Genomic DNA, 13,079 nt, shown 5'->3' with positions numbered 1-13,079 from the left:
CAACTGGTAAGTGCTCAATTAACCTTGGCTGTTACTATCATTAATCATCATCATCGTCATCATTATCAGTGCCTTCAGAGATGTCAGCCTCAGCTTCAAGCAAGCTTTCAAAAGCTCAGACCCTATAGAAGACATTGTAGGTGGACACTAAGGAGCAAAGAGCTGAGTCTCTGCATATTTGCTGGGCTGGGGTAATCCAGGAAGGCACCTTGGAGGAGGCAAACACTCTCAGGGTTCTCACGCCAAAGGGAGCCAGAAGTTCTGACCGAATTCAGAGCTATAGCCAGGTGATCCTCTGGGTTTAGGCCGAAGGGCTCTGGTCTCTCTGGCTACCCCACGCCTGCCCCAGCATGCCTGAATCACAGGGCTCTCTGCAGACACCACTAGGGAAATGGGACCGCAGTCTGGCCTTTGACCCTCCCCTTTCGAGCTGCATTCCCCTCTACGCCCGCTGGCTTGCTGAGCCTTCGTGAATTTGTCAAGGTCCCCTAACAGTTGAGTGGCACTGTCCAGCTACAGGAGTCAGGGGTCAGGGAGGGGGTGGCCCTGGCCCGGGGTGAGGGTGGGGCCCCACCTCTCCTGGTTCTCTTCCTGCTCCTCCAGCTCAGGGGCAAACGTGAGGACCACAGTTTTGTGCATGAGGCTGCAGAGAGAAGAGAGGGAGGGGGCAAGAGGTTTATGGGGTCCCTCCCTGTTGCTCCGTATCGTTCTTTAGCCCGACCTGGAGGGACTTCTAAGAGGAGGGACCCCCAGCCTCTACCTGAAACCACTTTCTCTGAGCCTCCCCCAACTACCTCTGATTCGTCACAGAGGGAACTTTATGGGCCTTAGTTTCCCCATCTGAAGTCTTTCTTCCACAGAGATTCTACAGACTGATCAGCCCTCGTTTCCTGGCAAGTCCTTGGAAGAAAACTTCAGGTCTGTGGTCTCTCTGGTTTGGGCCTCGGGCTGAAACTCTCCCTCTGCCCGCTGGTGAGAGCTGGGCACCTCACTCAGCAGCGTGAGGTCACTGCCAGGTCAGGGCAGACACTGAGAACCCACATGAGGCTGTAACTTACAGCCTAGCGTCCCTAACCTCGCCTTGCAAACTGCATGTTATGTGTGTCTTTTTCCCATTGCAAAAGTCATACTTCACCCCTGTGCAGAGCTTAGAAAATATAGTAAAGTAAAAAGAAAATGAAGAAAAGTCACCCACGATCCCTTCCACAAATCAATGACCACTGATGACATTTTGGAGTGGGTCCTTTAAGTCCTTTGTTTTTTTTAATGCAATGAATGTTCTCCGCCTCCCCTTAAAAATGGGATGAAAATGACAAATTCTCTTCTAAAAGTTAGGTTTTCAAGGGACAAATATAGTAAGAGCAATAAAATGTTGATAAGTATAGGTGGGGAACTGGGTGTTTATTATACCATTCTCCCCACCTTTGAGTATGTTTTAAAAGTTTTATTATACAAATGATGAGTTTAAAATGTTGCGGTTACTTCCTATCCACTCCGTACTAAAACTAGATCACCTCACAGTGTTATTGAGTTCTTTTCCCGGGAGGCAACCAGGACTTTGAATGATGCACAGACCCAGGAGCCCTGGGCTGGAGGAAGGAGTAGGGGACAGGTGTCCTGGTGAGCTCACCTGATGTGCAGGTCTGCCAGGGTCCGACACGTGCTCACTGCCCTCAGAATGCAGGGCACCCCGGCCAACGAGAGCCCGTTGTCACTGAGGCTGTGGAGAGGAGAAGGGATGCGGAAGTCCCCAGCCCCAGGCAGCTCCAGCCTGCTCCTCTGGGCTCAGCAGCTGGCTGGCTGCCACTCTTGGCATGTCCTGGGTCCTTAGCCAGGGGGTCTCAAAGGATTTTGGCCCATGTAGCTGAGCCAAGAAATGCAAGACCCCCTTGCTCCACTCAGAGAACAAAGTTTACTGTTCAAGACAGGTAAGCTGACAAGAACCAGCTTACTGTTTTTGTCTCTTTGAGCCTTAGTTTCCTGGTAGGAAAAGTAGCCATCATTCTAAGTGCATTTAACAAGTGGGGAAACTGAGGCTCGGTGACGTTAAATTACTTTCCCATTGTCACAAAGCTACTAAATGACAGAACCAGGATTTCAACACAAAGCTAAGTCTCCAAACCAGTTACCCACCCTCAACACTCCCCACCCCAACCCACACTTGCCGTTAAGACCCCAACACATTGACCCAACACCACCCCCTACTCCACACTGTGCAACATGGTAGCACACCCAACAGCTGAACACCCTTTCTTTCCATCCCACCACCCCAACACTGTACCCCCACCCTAACACACCGCTTCGCACCCCAACATCCCAATCCAACACCCCAGCACTGCCCATCCAACAACACCCCAATGCCACACGCCACCCCCCCCCATCTCACTCCACCCCAGGGCTGTTGTAAGGACAAACTAGAGAACACTAGCCACTGATGTACTAGGGACACATTCTACACTTGCCAGGGGCTTTAAGAACTGGACCTAAGTGGCTCCTGTCAGAGGCAAAAGCCAGGCAGGGCCGAGCCCCTCCGGCATGGCTGGAATCGGGGAATGGGTGGGACAGTGGGGGGCAGCTCCCTCAGTGACTACGGGCGTGGGGATGGGCGGGGGAGGGCAGGGACCAGCTGGGACTCCCCCGGGCACTCCCTGTTCCCCAGCAGTGGAACGGGCCACTCACTCCAGCTTCCCTCAGTGACGATGGGGCGTGGGGATGGGGGGGTGGGCAGGGATCAGCTGGGACTCCCCCGGGGCACTCCCTGTTCCCCAGCAGTGGGACGGGCCACTCACTCCAGCTTCCTGGCGAGGTGCAGCCTGGAGGCAGCCTCGGCCATCCGGCGACAGCCCTCGTTCTCCAGTTGGTTCCCTGAGAGGCTGAGACAGAGGGGCCCGATGCCCTGGGTTGCTGGGGCCGGGTCCCTCTCCACCCCCAACATGCACACGGGGCCTCACTGACTTTGTCAAAGCGTCAGCCCAACAAGTGAACCTTACTAATAACGAACGGTGAAAAACTGCGTACTGCCTGCCGGCCGCTGGGCTAGGCGCCTTTACAATTCCTGCGTTTTTCATCCTCTGACAACGAACCCTATGAAGCAGGCCCGACTAGAACCCTCGTCTGACTGATGCGTGCACTGAGGCGCAGACTGGTGAGGGCGCTTGCTCAGTGGTGGGCCTGGGATTGGAACCCAGGCAGCCTGGCTTCAAGGCCTCACCCTCAACCGTTTAGTTAGGCTGCAACCTTTTAATTGCTTCTTGTGAGAACCTCCGTGGTGACAGGGGCGTGTGATCTAGCCTGGGACCAGGGAAGGCTTCCTCAATGTTTGAGCTGCTTGCTAGAAAAAATTAGAGGACTTGGACAGGGAAGGGGTGGCAGAGGGGTGGGGTCACAGGAGCAGCGCATTCAAAGGCACATGTGAGGACCCGAGAGGGAGCCCCTATCGAAGACCGAGTGGGAGGGCGGGGTCCGACAGGGTTGGGGGTTGGGAGCAGGGTTCTGGGTCACACAGGGTTTTAGTGTTTGGGCTTTGTCCTGAGCAGTGGGGAGTTGAGGAGGGGACAGGCAGGAGGGAAATGTGATGCCCTCTGTGCTGGGCGGAGGTGGCCGGGGTAGGAGCAGGGGACCCAGTGAGGAGGCTGATGGGGTCACCCAGGTGATGGATGAGGGCTGGGCTAGGAGGTAGATGACAAGAGGGTGGTTGGAGGTCTCTGTAGGGCACAGGCGACTCAGGAGGGACTGGCTATGCGGTGCGGGGGGAAGGGGGGCAGAGAGGGTCTGGTCTCTGTAACCAGGTGGGCGACGGGCCCTTACTATGGGTGAGAACATGGGGGGGGGCAGGCCACTGGTGGCAAGGTGGGTGAAAGTACGTGAGCTTGGTAAGAACCACTTTTTCTAATCTTGTCTTGGTTCTCCCAATGGGGGCAGGCCAAGGCTTAGCTAAGCTTTTGTCACCGAAGCAGCCCTCACCCCGTCCGGCTCACCTGGGGTGGGGCCACTCATCCGAGAACACATTCTGGCATGCCCTCACTCCACGTTCACACCCGTGGGGTTCCCTGGGGCGGTCCTGGCAGGGCTCCCTCCTGGGGACAGGACAGGACTCCACCAATCCCTAAGCTCTACTCTCAAAGGCTCCACCCAGGAGCTGGACATCCCAAGACTCTTTCCAGCCAGAAGAGAGGCCACCTTGCTCTAGTCTGGGAGGAAGACAGGGTGAGGGGACCCTGAGGGCTATGGTTGGGAAGACAGACCCAGGTGCAGTAAGGTTTCTGCGTTGTGGGTCTCAGTGACAGTGGTCTAAGGATGAGGCTGTAGTAAGACCATCTGAACTTGAGCCCTGGCCTGGATTCTTCCTAGCTGTGTGACCCTGAGCAGAGTTACTTTCCTGTGACTTCATTTCCTCCTTCCTAAAACGTGTGCAGTAACAGTGCTTACGTCACAGAGACGTGAGGATTCAATGAGAGGATGTATGTATTAATAAATGCACCCGGCACAGGGCAAGTGCTAAATCGCGGCAGCTGTTATGACCATCTGATTCCCCCAGATCCTTAATGAGGCACCTTCCCCATACCACCCCCCCCCCAAAGCCAATGCCTTTCTGACACTGTCCTGCCCTCCCCTCCTGCCTCCTGCCTCAGAGCGTCCCATGGTACTCACTCCAGTTCGTCCAGGTTGGGGCCTTCCCGGAGCTGGGCTATGAGCGCCTCCACAACATAGACAGAGAGCTGACACTTCTGCAGCCTGGGGTGGGGGGCAGAAGGGATCAGAGCAAGAAGCTTCACAATGCCTCCTCTAGCTCCCAGCCCGTTGCCAGGTGTGAGTGCTCGGGGAGCCAGGAGGCTCAGGGGCCTGGTCTAGTCCTGGTCCTGCTTCTCAGTGACTGGGTAACCTATCCGAGACTCAATTTCCTCCTTTGTTAAGTGGGAATAATAATGTGTGCTCTGTGGCCCTGGCTGGATAGCTTGGTTGGTTGGAGCATCGTCCCGAAACACAACGATTGCTGGTTTGATCCCTGGTTCGGGCACATAAGGAAACAGATAGATGTTCTTGTCTCTCTCTCTCTCTCTTCTAAAATCAATAAATAGCATTTTTTAAAAAGGAAAAGATATGTACCTGTAGAATTTTCAAAAGAAGAGCACTGAGGTAAGGGATATAAATATCGCAGAGCCCAGCACATAGCAAGGACCCATTAAGGTACAACTATTATTGCTGTTTTTCCAGAAGCTCCTTGTTCGGGCCAGATGGGTTATTCATGTCCTTTTTCTGCTCCACGTCCGCTTGTCCCTCTGTCCTCCCTGCCCCTGCTAGAGCTGCCCTGGGTAGGAACCCTCCAGCCATATCATACTCCACCCCTTCAGGCAATGGGTCCCACCGAGGTACCTGAGCGTCAGGCTTCTGCTCTGAGCCTCTTTCCTGGGGCTGGTGTTTCCCTGCAGGTCTCGGGCTCTGGCAAGAACAAAGCCAACATTGGCCTGGGCTCAGGAGTCCAGGCTCTGCTCTCGGCTTCTAGGGGCCGAAGACTCTTTAGCATGATCCCCCAGTGAATGGGTAACAGAGACGGTTGCTTGAAGGCGCAGCAAAGCAGCAGCAGCGACAGGCTTGAGGCCAAAGGGAACCTTCATTCAAATTCTGACTCTGCCATACATAGCTGTGTGGTCACAGGCAAGTCCCTTCACACCTCTGAGCTTCCATTTCCTCTTTTCTGAAATGAAGTGACAATATCTACCACAAAGAATGACTGAGGGATTGAACGAGGTGATGTATGATCAAGTGGCCACCACAGGTACAGAACTGAGGCTTGGTGAAAAAGCAGGTGCTATTGTTTAAGATGTGACGGTCCTCCTTTGTGATGTACCACCTGTGGTTCAGAAGGCTGACAGCATGGGCTGTGTGTGGGTCAGGCACTACTCTCCCACTGGCCCAGGGGAGGGTTGGGGACTATGGAGGAGCTGGGACATTGTGAGCCAGGTTTTCACAGACTTTGAGATTAGTGCCATCCCACAGAACTTACTGCAGGGATGGAAATGTTCTGTACTTGTGCCATCCGTGATGGGAGCCACTAGCCTCTTGTGGCCTTTGAGCACCTGAAATATGGCTAATGTGACGAACTGAAATTCTCATCTTATTTGATTGTAATTAATATAAATGTAAACAGCCACAGTGGCTAGTGGCTACTGTATTGGCTATCCCATCTCTGGAGACAGTCGGAGTGGGAAAGAGAGAGGCCTGCTGCATCATTGTATGAGTGAGAACCTTGAGGCTCAGGGCAGGGGAAGACTTGCTCGAGGACTTACAGCTTCATCTGTCTCTGAGTCTTGGCTGGGGAAGGGAATGGTGTACGGAAGCACAGTTGGAATGTTCTTTTCTGGAAAAGCAGCTTCCCTCTCTTTGTCCATCAGGACTGGCCAAGTTGGAATCCCATGAACAGCTGGAATAGGCAGCATTTGGGTGCCAACTGGATGCCATTGGTGTTCTGAGCACTTGAAATGTATTCATTCATTTAATTCTCAGAACAACTCTAAGATGTAGGCATCGTATTTGCCTTCCTTTTTTCTTTTTCACTTGGAAGACTTTCCCCCACCTAGTAATGCCAATCTAACAGTATCTTCAGGCCTCCATCCACCCACCCCCACCCCAAAGATCTGGCTCACTCTGAGACTTCTGGGGACGTACCCTCACCACAGGGGCCAGATGTGGTCCAGAGATGCTTGAGGGAGCTCGAGTCCTTTGCTAACTCTGACAAGCCAGTCGTTTCTTAGGGCAGCAGCAGCAGCAGCAGCAAGAAGAATCCAGGCATTCCAGCTCTTCCTAAGTTCCCTTGGCTACCTTTTCCCACAACTGCCTGAGCCCAGATCGCATCTCAGGATGAGCCCAGACCCGTCCCCTCCCTAACTGCTTACCCATGTAGCTCTGCAGCTGTCTCTGTGGGTGGGAAGAGAAGGATGACGAGGTCTGCCTTCCTGCGGGGTCAGACACCAAGCCATGAGACCCGTGGACTGGAAACCAGCATTCACCCCCTCCCCGCACCCCCTCTGCTGCCCCAAACAGCCAGAGGGAGCTGTTTGCGATTAACAGAGGGACAACAGAACAGGGGAAAGGCTCCAAATCAGACACGTAAAATTGTGACTCTGTCATTGCACGACGAATCCCGAGTCTTTCCAAAATCCAGGAAAACAACTTTTACAAGAAAGATAATAATAATTAGGAATGCTGGAAGATTTTATTGGCGTTACTGTGTTTTAGGATTAAGAGGCATAGCCCTCAGCCTACCCCGTGACCCAGTCAACCCTGGTTCAGCACCACGGAGAGCGACACGTGGCTAATGATTCCTTGAGCTCTGTGTATACTTGCTAGATTTGCAGATTCCTTCCTTCATCCATCAGTCTGTCGGCCCGTCCATCCGTCTTTGCATTTATTCACTACTTATTGAGTACCAGGTGCCAGGCCTGAGCTTGACTCTGGACACACTGGTGAGAAAACAGACTCGGGCATGGACATCTCACAGACTAGGGGGCTTCCTCTTTCTTCTGTCCCTTCCTCTTTCTCTCAAGACCCTGAAGGCTGATTCCCACTCCTGCTCACCTGACTTGCAGCATCCTGATGGTCGGGCACGTGACTGCCACCTTTGTCAAGTGGAGTAAGGTTGACAGGGAGACACTGTTGTGGCTCAGGCTGCACGATTGTGACAAAGGTGTCAGGAGGGAATCCCGTATCCCACGGGCTCCAGACTTTTGCTCTCCAAAGTGGGAGGGGGACTCAGGCGGGGGCTCATGTGGAAAGACAGCTTACTCAAGCTTCCGGAGCCACCGCAGGCGAGGGAGGACCTCCACGATGCTCAGCACCTCCTGGTCCTTGAGCTGGTTATCCTGAAAGCTGTAGGAAGACCGAGTCCCTCAACCCTGGGGTGGGGGCACTTGGAATCTCCAGTTGGTGGTGACAGACATGATCACCTCATGGGGGAGACACTAAACAGGGGCGCAGAATGTGTTGGTGACCTGTTCCATGGTAGCTAACAGGTCTAGCTAGGAGGAAAGGCCCTCTGCCAGCCTCGCTTCTGTCCTTATTCAGTCCCTATGGGGAGTTCCTGCCTGGTGGTCTAAACGACCCAGATGGTGGACAATGAAGGCCTCATGAGGTGGGATGAGACCCAGCACTCTGCTCTCAGGGAAATGCCTGGGATATGCCTGAGGCCCAAGGTCATCAGGGCCTCTTGGCCCCCACCTGGACTGGGAGGCAGGAGCTGCCTCTTCAAGCCTCAGCTCTGGCCCAGACTCACTCAGAGCCCTAGGCCAAGCACATTCCTTTCCAGCCTCACATTCCTCACCTACCAAATGGGTCCACAGTCCAGCCTGCCCGTGTTCCTAGCTGGAGGGACAGAAGAACTGAAGACTTTAGGGGTGCCTTCGTGTGGAACCACTCTGGTCAGGAAAAGACCATGTTTGGGCATAACCTTAATCTTTCCTTCCATCGTATGGAGTAAGCATTCACAAAGACACCCAAGAGAGGGGCCAGAGCAGAGCTGAGGTCTCACAAAGGTGCCAGCCAGCAGTGGCTCTGCCAGGGAGTCTCTGAGGAGGTGCCCTGGCCCCACCCTTCTTGGGCCAGTCATCACAGAAAGAGGGCAGGAGTATACCTGCGCGCATGTGCACTCAGATGTACAGGTGGATCTACGTGTGCATGCACATGTATGCTACACATGTACACACCCATGAATGTGCATGTCTGCAGGGCATACGCTTAGGTGAGCAGACAAGTGCAAGTGTGTACTCATGTGCATGAATGTGAAGCTATGTGTCTGTTTCGTGCATTTCTGTCTACCCACAGTGCCCGACACCTGCCTACACACTGTCACTCCTCCTCTCAGGGTCACGGAAAGAGGCAAGGGGGCTCAAAACTCAAGCTCCTTCAAAATAGCCCAAAATGTCGGATGAGAGAAGTACTTCTATGGGGTCTTTGGGAGCCTTGAACTTGGATCCAGCCCCTCCAAGTTCTTGGACTGGTGCCTCCCCTCTATGAGCTGCACTGAAAAACTACTGGCCAGACCCCACGGAATGTGCAAGGCCTGGGCAGCAACCTCTTCCCTCAGCCAGTGGGTCCCCCTGGAGCCCACTCACCTGGCCTCCTCCAGCTGTGGACAGAGGGGCAAAGCCTGCACCAGGTGGCGGATGCCTCGGGCTGTGATCCTACTTCCTGCTAACCTGCATGGTAAGCAAAGACGGAGGGGAGAAATGGGGATGGCAAGGGGGTAGGCCCGGAATCTGCCCTGTGGGGGGTTGAGGAAAGGAAGGAGGGCTCCAGAATCAACCTCCGGATGAGGCTCCCTCTTGGTCCCAAGTCCTGGCTCACCTCAGCTTTTTCAGGCTCCCCATGGTCGGCAAGCTCTTGGAGAGGGATTCGGCAAAGGAGTCCCCACACCTCCTGCTCCTGAAGCTGCCGCAGGAGGAGGCAAGGCGGGTGATCAGTGCTGGGCGGGGCTTAGAGGGCATGCCCCACCCCTCTCCAACAGATGGGCGTGAATACAGTCATGCTGACAGTAGCAATCGTGGTTGCAGTGGTTGTCGTAACAAACACCTATTACGGCGGAGACTGCTAATTGTCCACCATAGTCCCTTCTCCGCATAGGAAGCTATAACTGAGAACATGGTTTCCCCGCCAGAGATGGTATTTCCTAGCCTCCCTTGCAGCTCAGCGTGGCCAGGCTCTCATCACTGGAATGTGAGTGGGGGATGTATCTTATTTCTAGGGCTGACCTTAACTCATTGGAAGTATATAAGCCACACTCTCTTTTCCTTCCCCCAAGCCAGAGCACAGATATGCCCGTGACTCAGCTTTGACCTTGTAGCTCAATGTGTCCGAGATGATGGAGCAACAGTGGAAGGAACCAGTCCTTGCGTGACCCCTTAGAGCTGAGCTAGCCCCCCTGACTTGCACTCTGAGTCTTGCATGGGAGTGAAAGTAAACGCTACATTATTTAACCCACTGTATTTTGGGAGGGGGTGGGGTGGGGGTTCTTCATTCCTGCAGCTTAGCTTTCTCTAGCTGCTACACATACTGAGCCTTCACTGTGTGTCAGGAGCTGTGCTAAGAAGAGTTTTTCAAGCAGTATCTCAGCTCATTCTCGCAACAACCCTATGAAGTAGGTATTATTATGGATTCATTTGAGGGATGAAGAAACTCAGGCTGCGAGGTTGAAGAACCTGCCCGACGTCGCACAGCCTGGAGCACAGGTTCTGGCTCGCGGCTGAGAGAGGGAGATGGACTGTCCAGAAACCACGACCAGAGGAGATCCCACTGGACTCCAGAGGTCCTCGTGAGGCACAATGCCTCCTCTCTGTGTCACAGGCTCAGGGACAGGAAGGGCCTACCTATTCTGATACTCAGGACTCTGACCCTGTCTCCATCAGCAGGGGTCTGCCAGACTGGATGGCCTCCACTCACCCTGAAGTTCAGTTCCCTCCCTGCTCCTGCCCCGCCCTTCCTCTCACCTGAGGTTCTCCACCTGCCCACAGCCTGCCAGGGCCTCAGGGCAGTGGGGCTCCAGGGGGCAGCCATCAAAATCCAGGTGGATGGGAACATCCCTGTGCCCCAGGACGTTGGTCAGGGCAGCCAGGTCGGCGTAGGTCAGTGGGAAATTATGGAAGGGCAGTTGATAGGGGAGACTTTGGGCCATGAGGCTGGCCAGCTCAGACGCCTGGGTCTCCGCCACACAGTGACACAGCTCTATAACCTTTGGTCCCGTGAGTCTGCGGGTGGCCAACTTCTTCAATGCCTGTATGACGGCGGCCTGCTTGGCGCCCAGCCCCGCCTCACAGTGCTGTGCCAGGCGGCTGAGGAGGGGTCGGCAGGCGCGGGAGGCCAGTCCTGCCAGGAAGGTGGGGAGGTGGTCTAACAGACCCGGTCTGGCTTTGGTCCGCAGCACCCAGCGAGAATGGAGGGTGACATGGCTGGCGAGCGTGCCTTTGTCCACCTTGGGGCTAGTCATCAGATGCAGGGCAGCGAAAAACTCCTGCAGGCTCAGGTGGGTGAAGGCATAGCCCGTCTCCTGCTGCCCGGGGCCTGTGCGGACGCAGAAGGAGGTCAGCAGGCCGAGGGCAGCCCCGAAGGCCATTGTGGATGGAGGAATGTCTCCTGCAGAGAAGATAACCTTCCCAGTCTCCAGGCCCCTCAGGGCCACCTCACCGAGGTCCAGCAGGGACTCGGCAGCCCGGTGGTGCCCGCGGGGGCTGAGGGCCAGCACCATCTGCACGTAGTTCTGAGTCACCGTGGGCAGGAGGGCTGCAGACTGGCCTGGAGTGATGCCTGGGAGCAGATGGTGGAGGCAGAGGCAGGCCACTTGGCACAGGGCAGGCACCGCACACAGGCTTCGGAGATGGCCGTTTGCCCGCAGCTCTGCGAGGGCCGCCTCCTGCGACGGCTGGTTGCTGAAGAAGCGGCACACGAACTCCTGCACCCGCGGCCCATCGAAGCCCCACATGTGGATGGTGGCTGCCTCTGTGGGCAGGCAGTCTGGCAGCTTCCCTGGACGGGAGGTGGCCATGACCCTGCAGCCAGGCAGGAGGGTCCCACGGCACAGGCCAGAGAAGAGGGCGAGGGCTGGACCCAGGGCCTCAGGACCTAGAGTCTCCTTGCTGGAGCTGGGGTGGAGAGCTTCCTCCAGCCCATCAAAGATGAGCAGGACTCCATTGGCGTTCTCCTCCAGGTACTGGAGGACAGCGTCATTCCCTGCCTCGGGGCTCAGGTACAGATCAAAGAGGAGCTGGGGCAGGGTCAGCACGCTTGTCATCAGGTTGAGCTGGCGGAATTCGAAAAGGAACAGGGCCTGGAAACGGTCCATCTGGCCCTCGGCCCACTTCCGGCAGAGCCAGTGGGTCAGCGTGGTCTTGCCCATGCCGGCTTTCCCCAGGAGCACCATCACCCTCGGGCCCTTGTTGGTCTTGGAACTGAAGAGGTCCTGGATGCTCACGTCAGCGCCATCTTCTGCCCGGGGGCTCCCTGGGACGGCGCCCCCCGCGGTGTCGAAGGCTGCCGTGGCCCGGCTCCACTGCAGGATCGTGGGGATGTAAGCCTCCTGGAAGGTGCGGGGCTGTCCCGGCCCGGGGAACTTGCCATTGTAGCGCTGCTGGGCATAAGTCCTCAGCAGCTGCAGGTACCGCTTGGCCAACTCTGCTGGGGGCAGGGAGATGGCATGAGGGCAGGAGCCTCCTCCCAGCCCCCAACCTCCTCAACCCAGCATTGGCTGTTGGGGGCCTGTAGCCTCAGCTGTATGTGTATATATATAGATATGGGGTAGTGGGGAGCGGCAATAGCATACCGGGGCTTCTGTGCCACCCAAATCCCTCGAAGGAATTGGTTCTACAGAAGCAGAGACTGGCAGTGGTTTAAACAGGGACATCTAATGGGGAAGTGTGAATCATGGCTCTGTTTTGCAACAGCACAGGTGGTGTAAAGTTTTCAATAAGATGGGGGAAGGGCAAAGGGACTCTAATCGGAACAACCTCTTCCGGTGACATCTGAGTGATCCGTGCCCCTCCACAATATTTCAGTTCTGCAATGGCTGGGGGTGAGCGCTAATGACCTGTAGGTCCTGACCAATCAGAACTGCAGGAACTGGGCCCCTACTGTGCCACGAACTGAAGTTTGAATTGCTGAGATGCTGGGAAATCTTGGGTAGTGGCCCAGGGAAATGTTTGGGGACACTGTTGGGGGACACTGGGAGCCCCCCTGAGGGACATGTGGTAGCAGACTATTTTGTATGGACGTGAATCGTCCAGCTATTCCTGTGGCGGTTGGGTTTCCCAGCTGGTGGGGCAACTAGTCGTGAACCAGGACTCCTTTGGACAACCAGTGCAAAGTGAGAGAAATGATGTCTCTTCTGTTTTCTGTGGCCTGGCCAGTCCTCAGAAGTCTCCCCACGGGCCCCTGAGGGCTTCTGCTTTGGGTGGGGCTTCTCCCTGCTATCCTGTTTACCCCGAAAGTGGCCAGAGGGCTCAGGCCTACAGTTATGAAGGTCACTTCCCTGGGGCCCTCTCAACCCTGAGGACATGGGGTGTCCCTGGAAGAGACTAAATGATAAAGCTGTGGCCTGT

General features: G+C 55.4%; 1 protein-coding gene across 3 annotated transcripts in view; it reads right to left on the bottom strand.

Moving 5' to 3' along the window:
* Positions 1-13,079, bottom strand: part of NLRC5 (NLR family CARD domain containing 5) — a 90,992-nt gene that overhangs the window by 39,968 nt on the left and 37,945 nt on the right. For all 3 annotated transcript variants that reach the window (XR_010727042.1, XM_066242566.1, XM_066242567.1), the window contains exons 6-16: positions 10,479-12,156; positions 9,340-9,423; positions 9,108-9,191; positions 7,783-7,866; positions 7,576-7,665; positions 6,894-6,953; positions 5,374-5,439; positions 4,651-4,734; positions 2,790-2,873; positions 1,631-1,720; positions 575-643 (exon numbers count right to left, since the gene is read on the bottom strand). Coding sequence is in view for 2 of the 3 variants with exons in the window: in XM_066242566.1 (XP_066098663.1) it covers positions 575-643; positions 1,631-1,720; positions 2,790-2,873; positions 4,651-4,734; positions 5,374-5,439; positions 6,894-6,953; positions 7,576-7,665; positions 7,783-7,866; positions 9,108-9,191; positions 9,340-9,423; positions 10,479-12,156 (2,473 nt within the window). In the remaining variant the exon portion in view is untranslated. The remainder of the gene's footprint in view (positions 1-574; positions 644-1,630; positions 1,721-2,789; positions 2,874-4,650; positions 4,735-5,373; positions 5,440-6,893; positions 6,954-7,575; positions 7,666-7,782; positions 7,867-9,107; positions 9,192-9,339; positions 9,424-10,478; positions 12,157-13,079) is intronic.

Source organism: Saccopteryx bilineata, chromosome 9 (assembly GCF_036850765.1).
Source record: "Saccopteryx bilineata isolate mSacBil1 chromosome 9, mSacBil1_pri_phased_curated, whole genome shotgun sequence".
NCBI lineage: Eukaryota > Metazoa > Chordata > Mammalia > Chiroptera > Emballonuridae > Saccopteryx > Saccopteryx bilineata.
The sequence above is the reverse complement of the archived record's forward strand: the minus strand, read 5'-3'. Positions and strand labels throughout refer to the sequence as shown.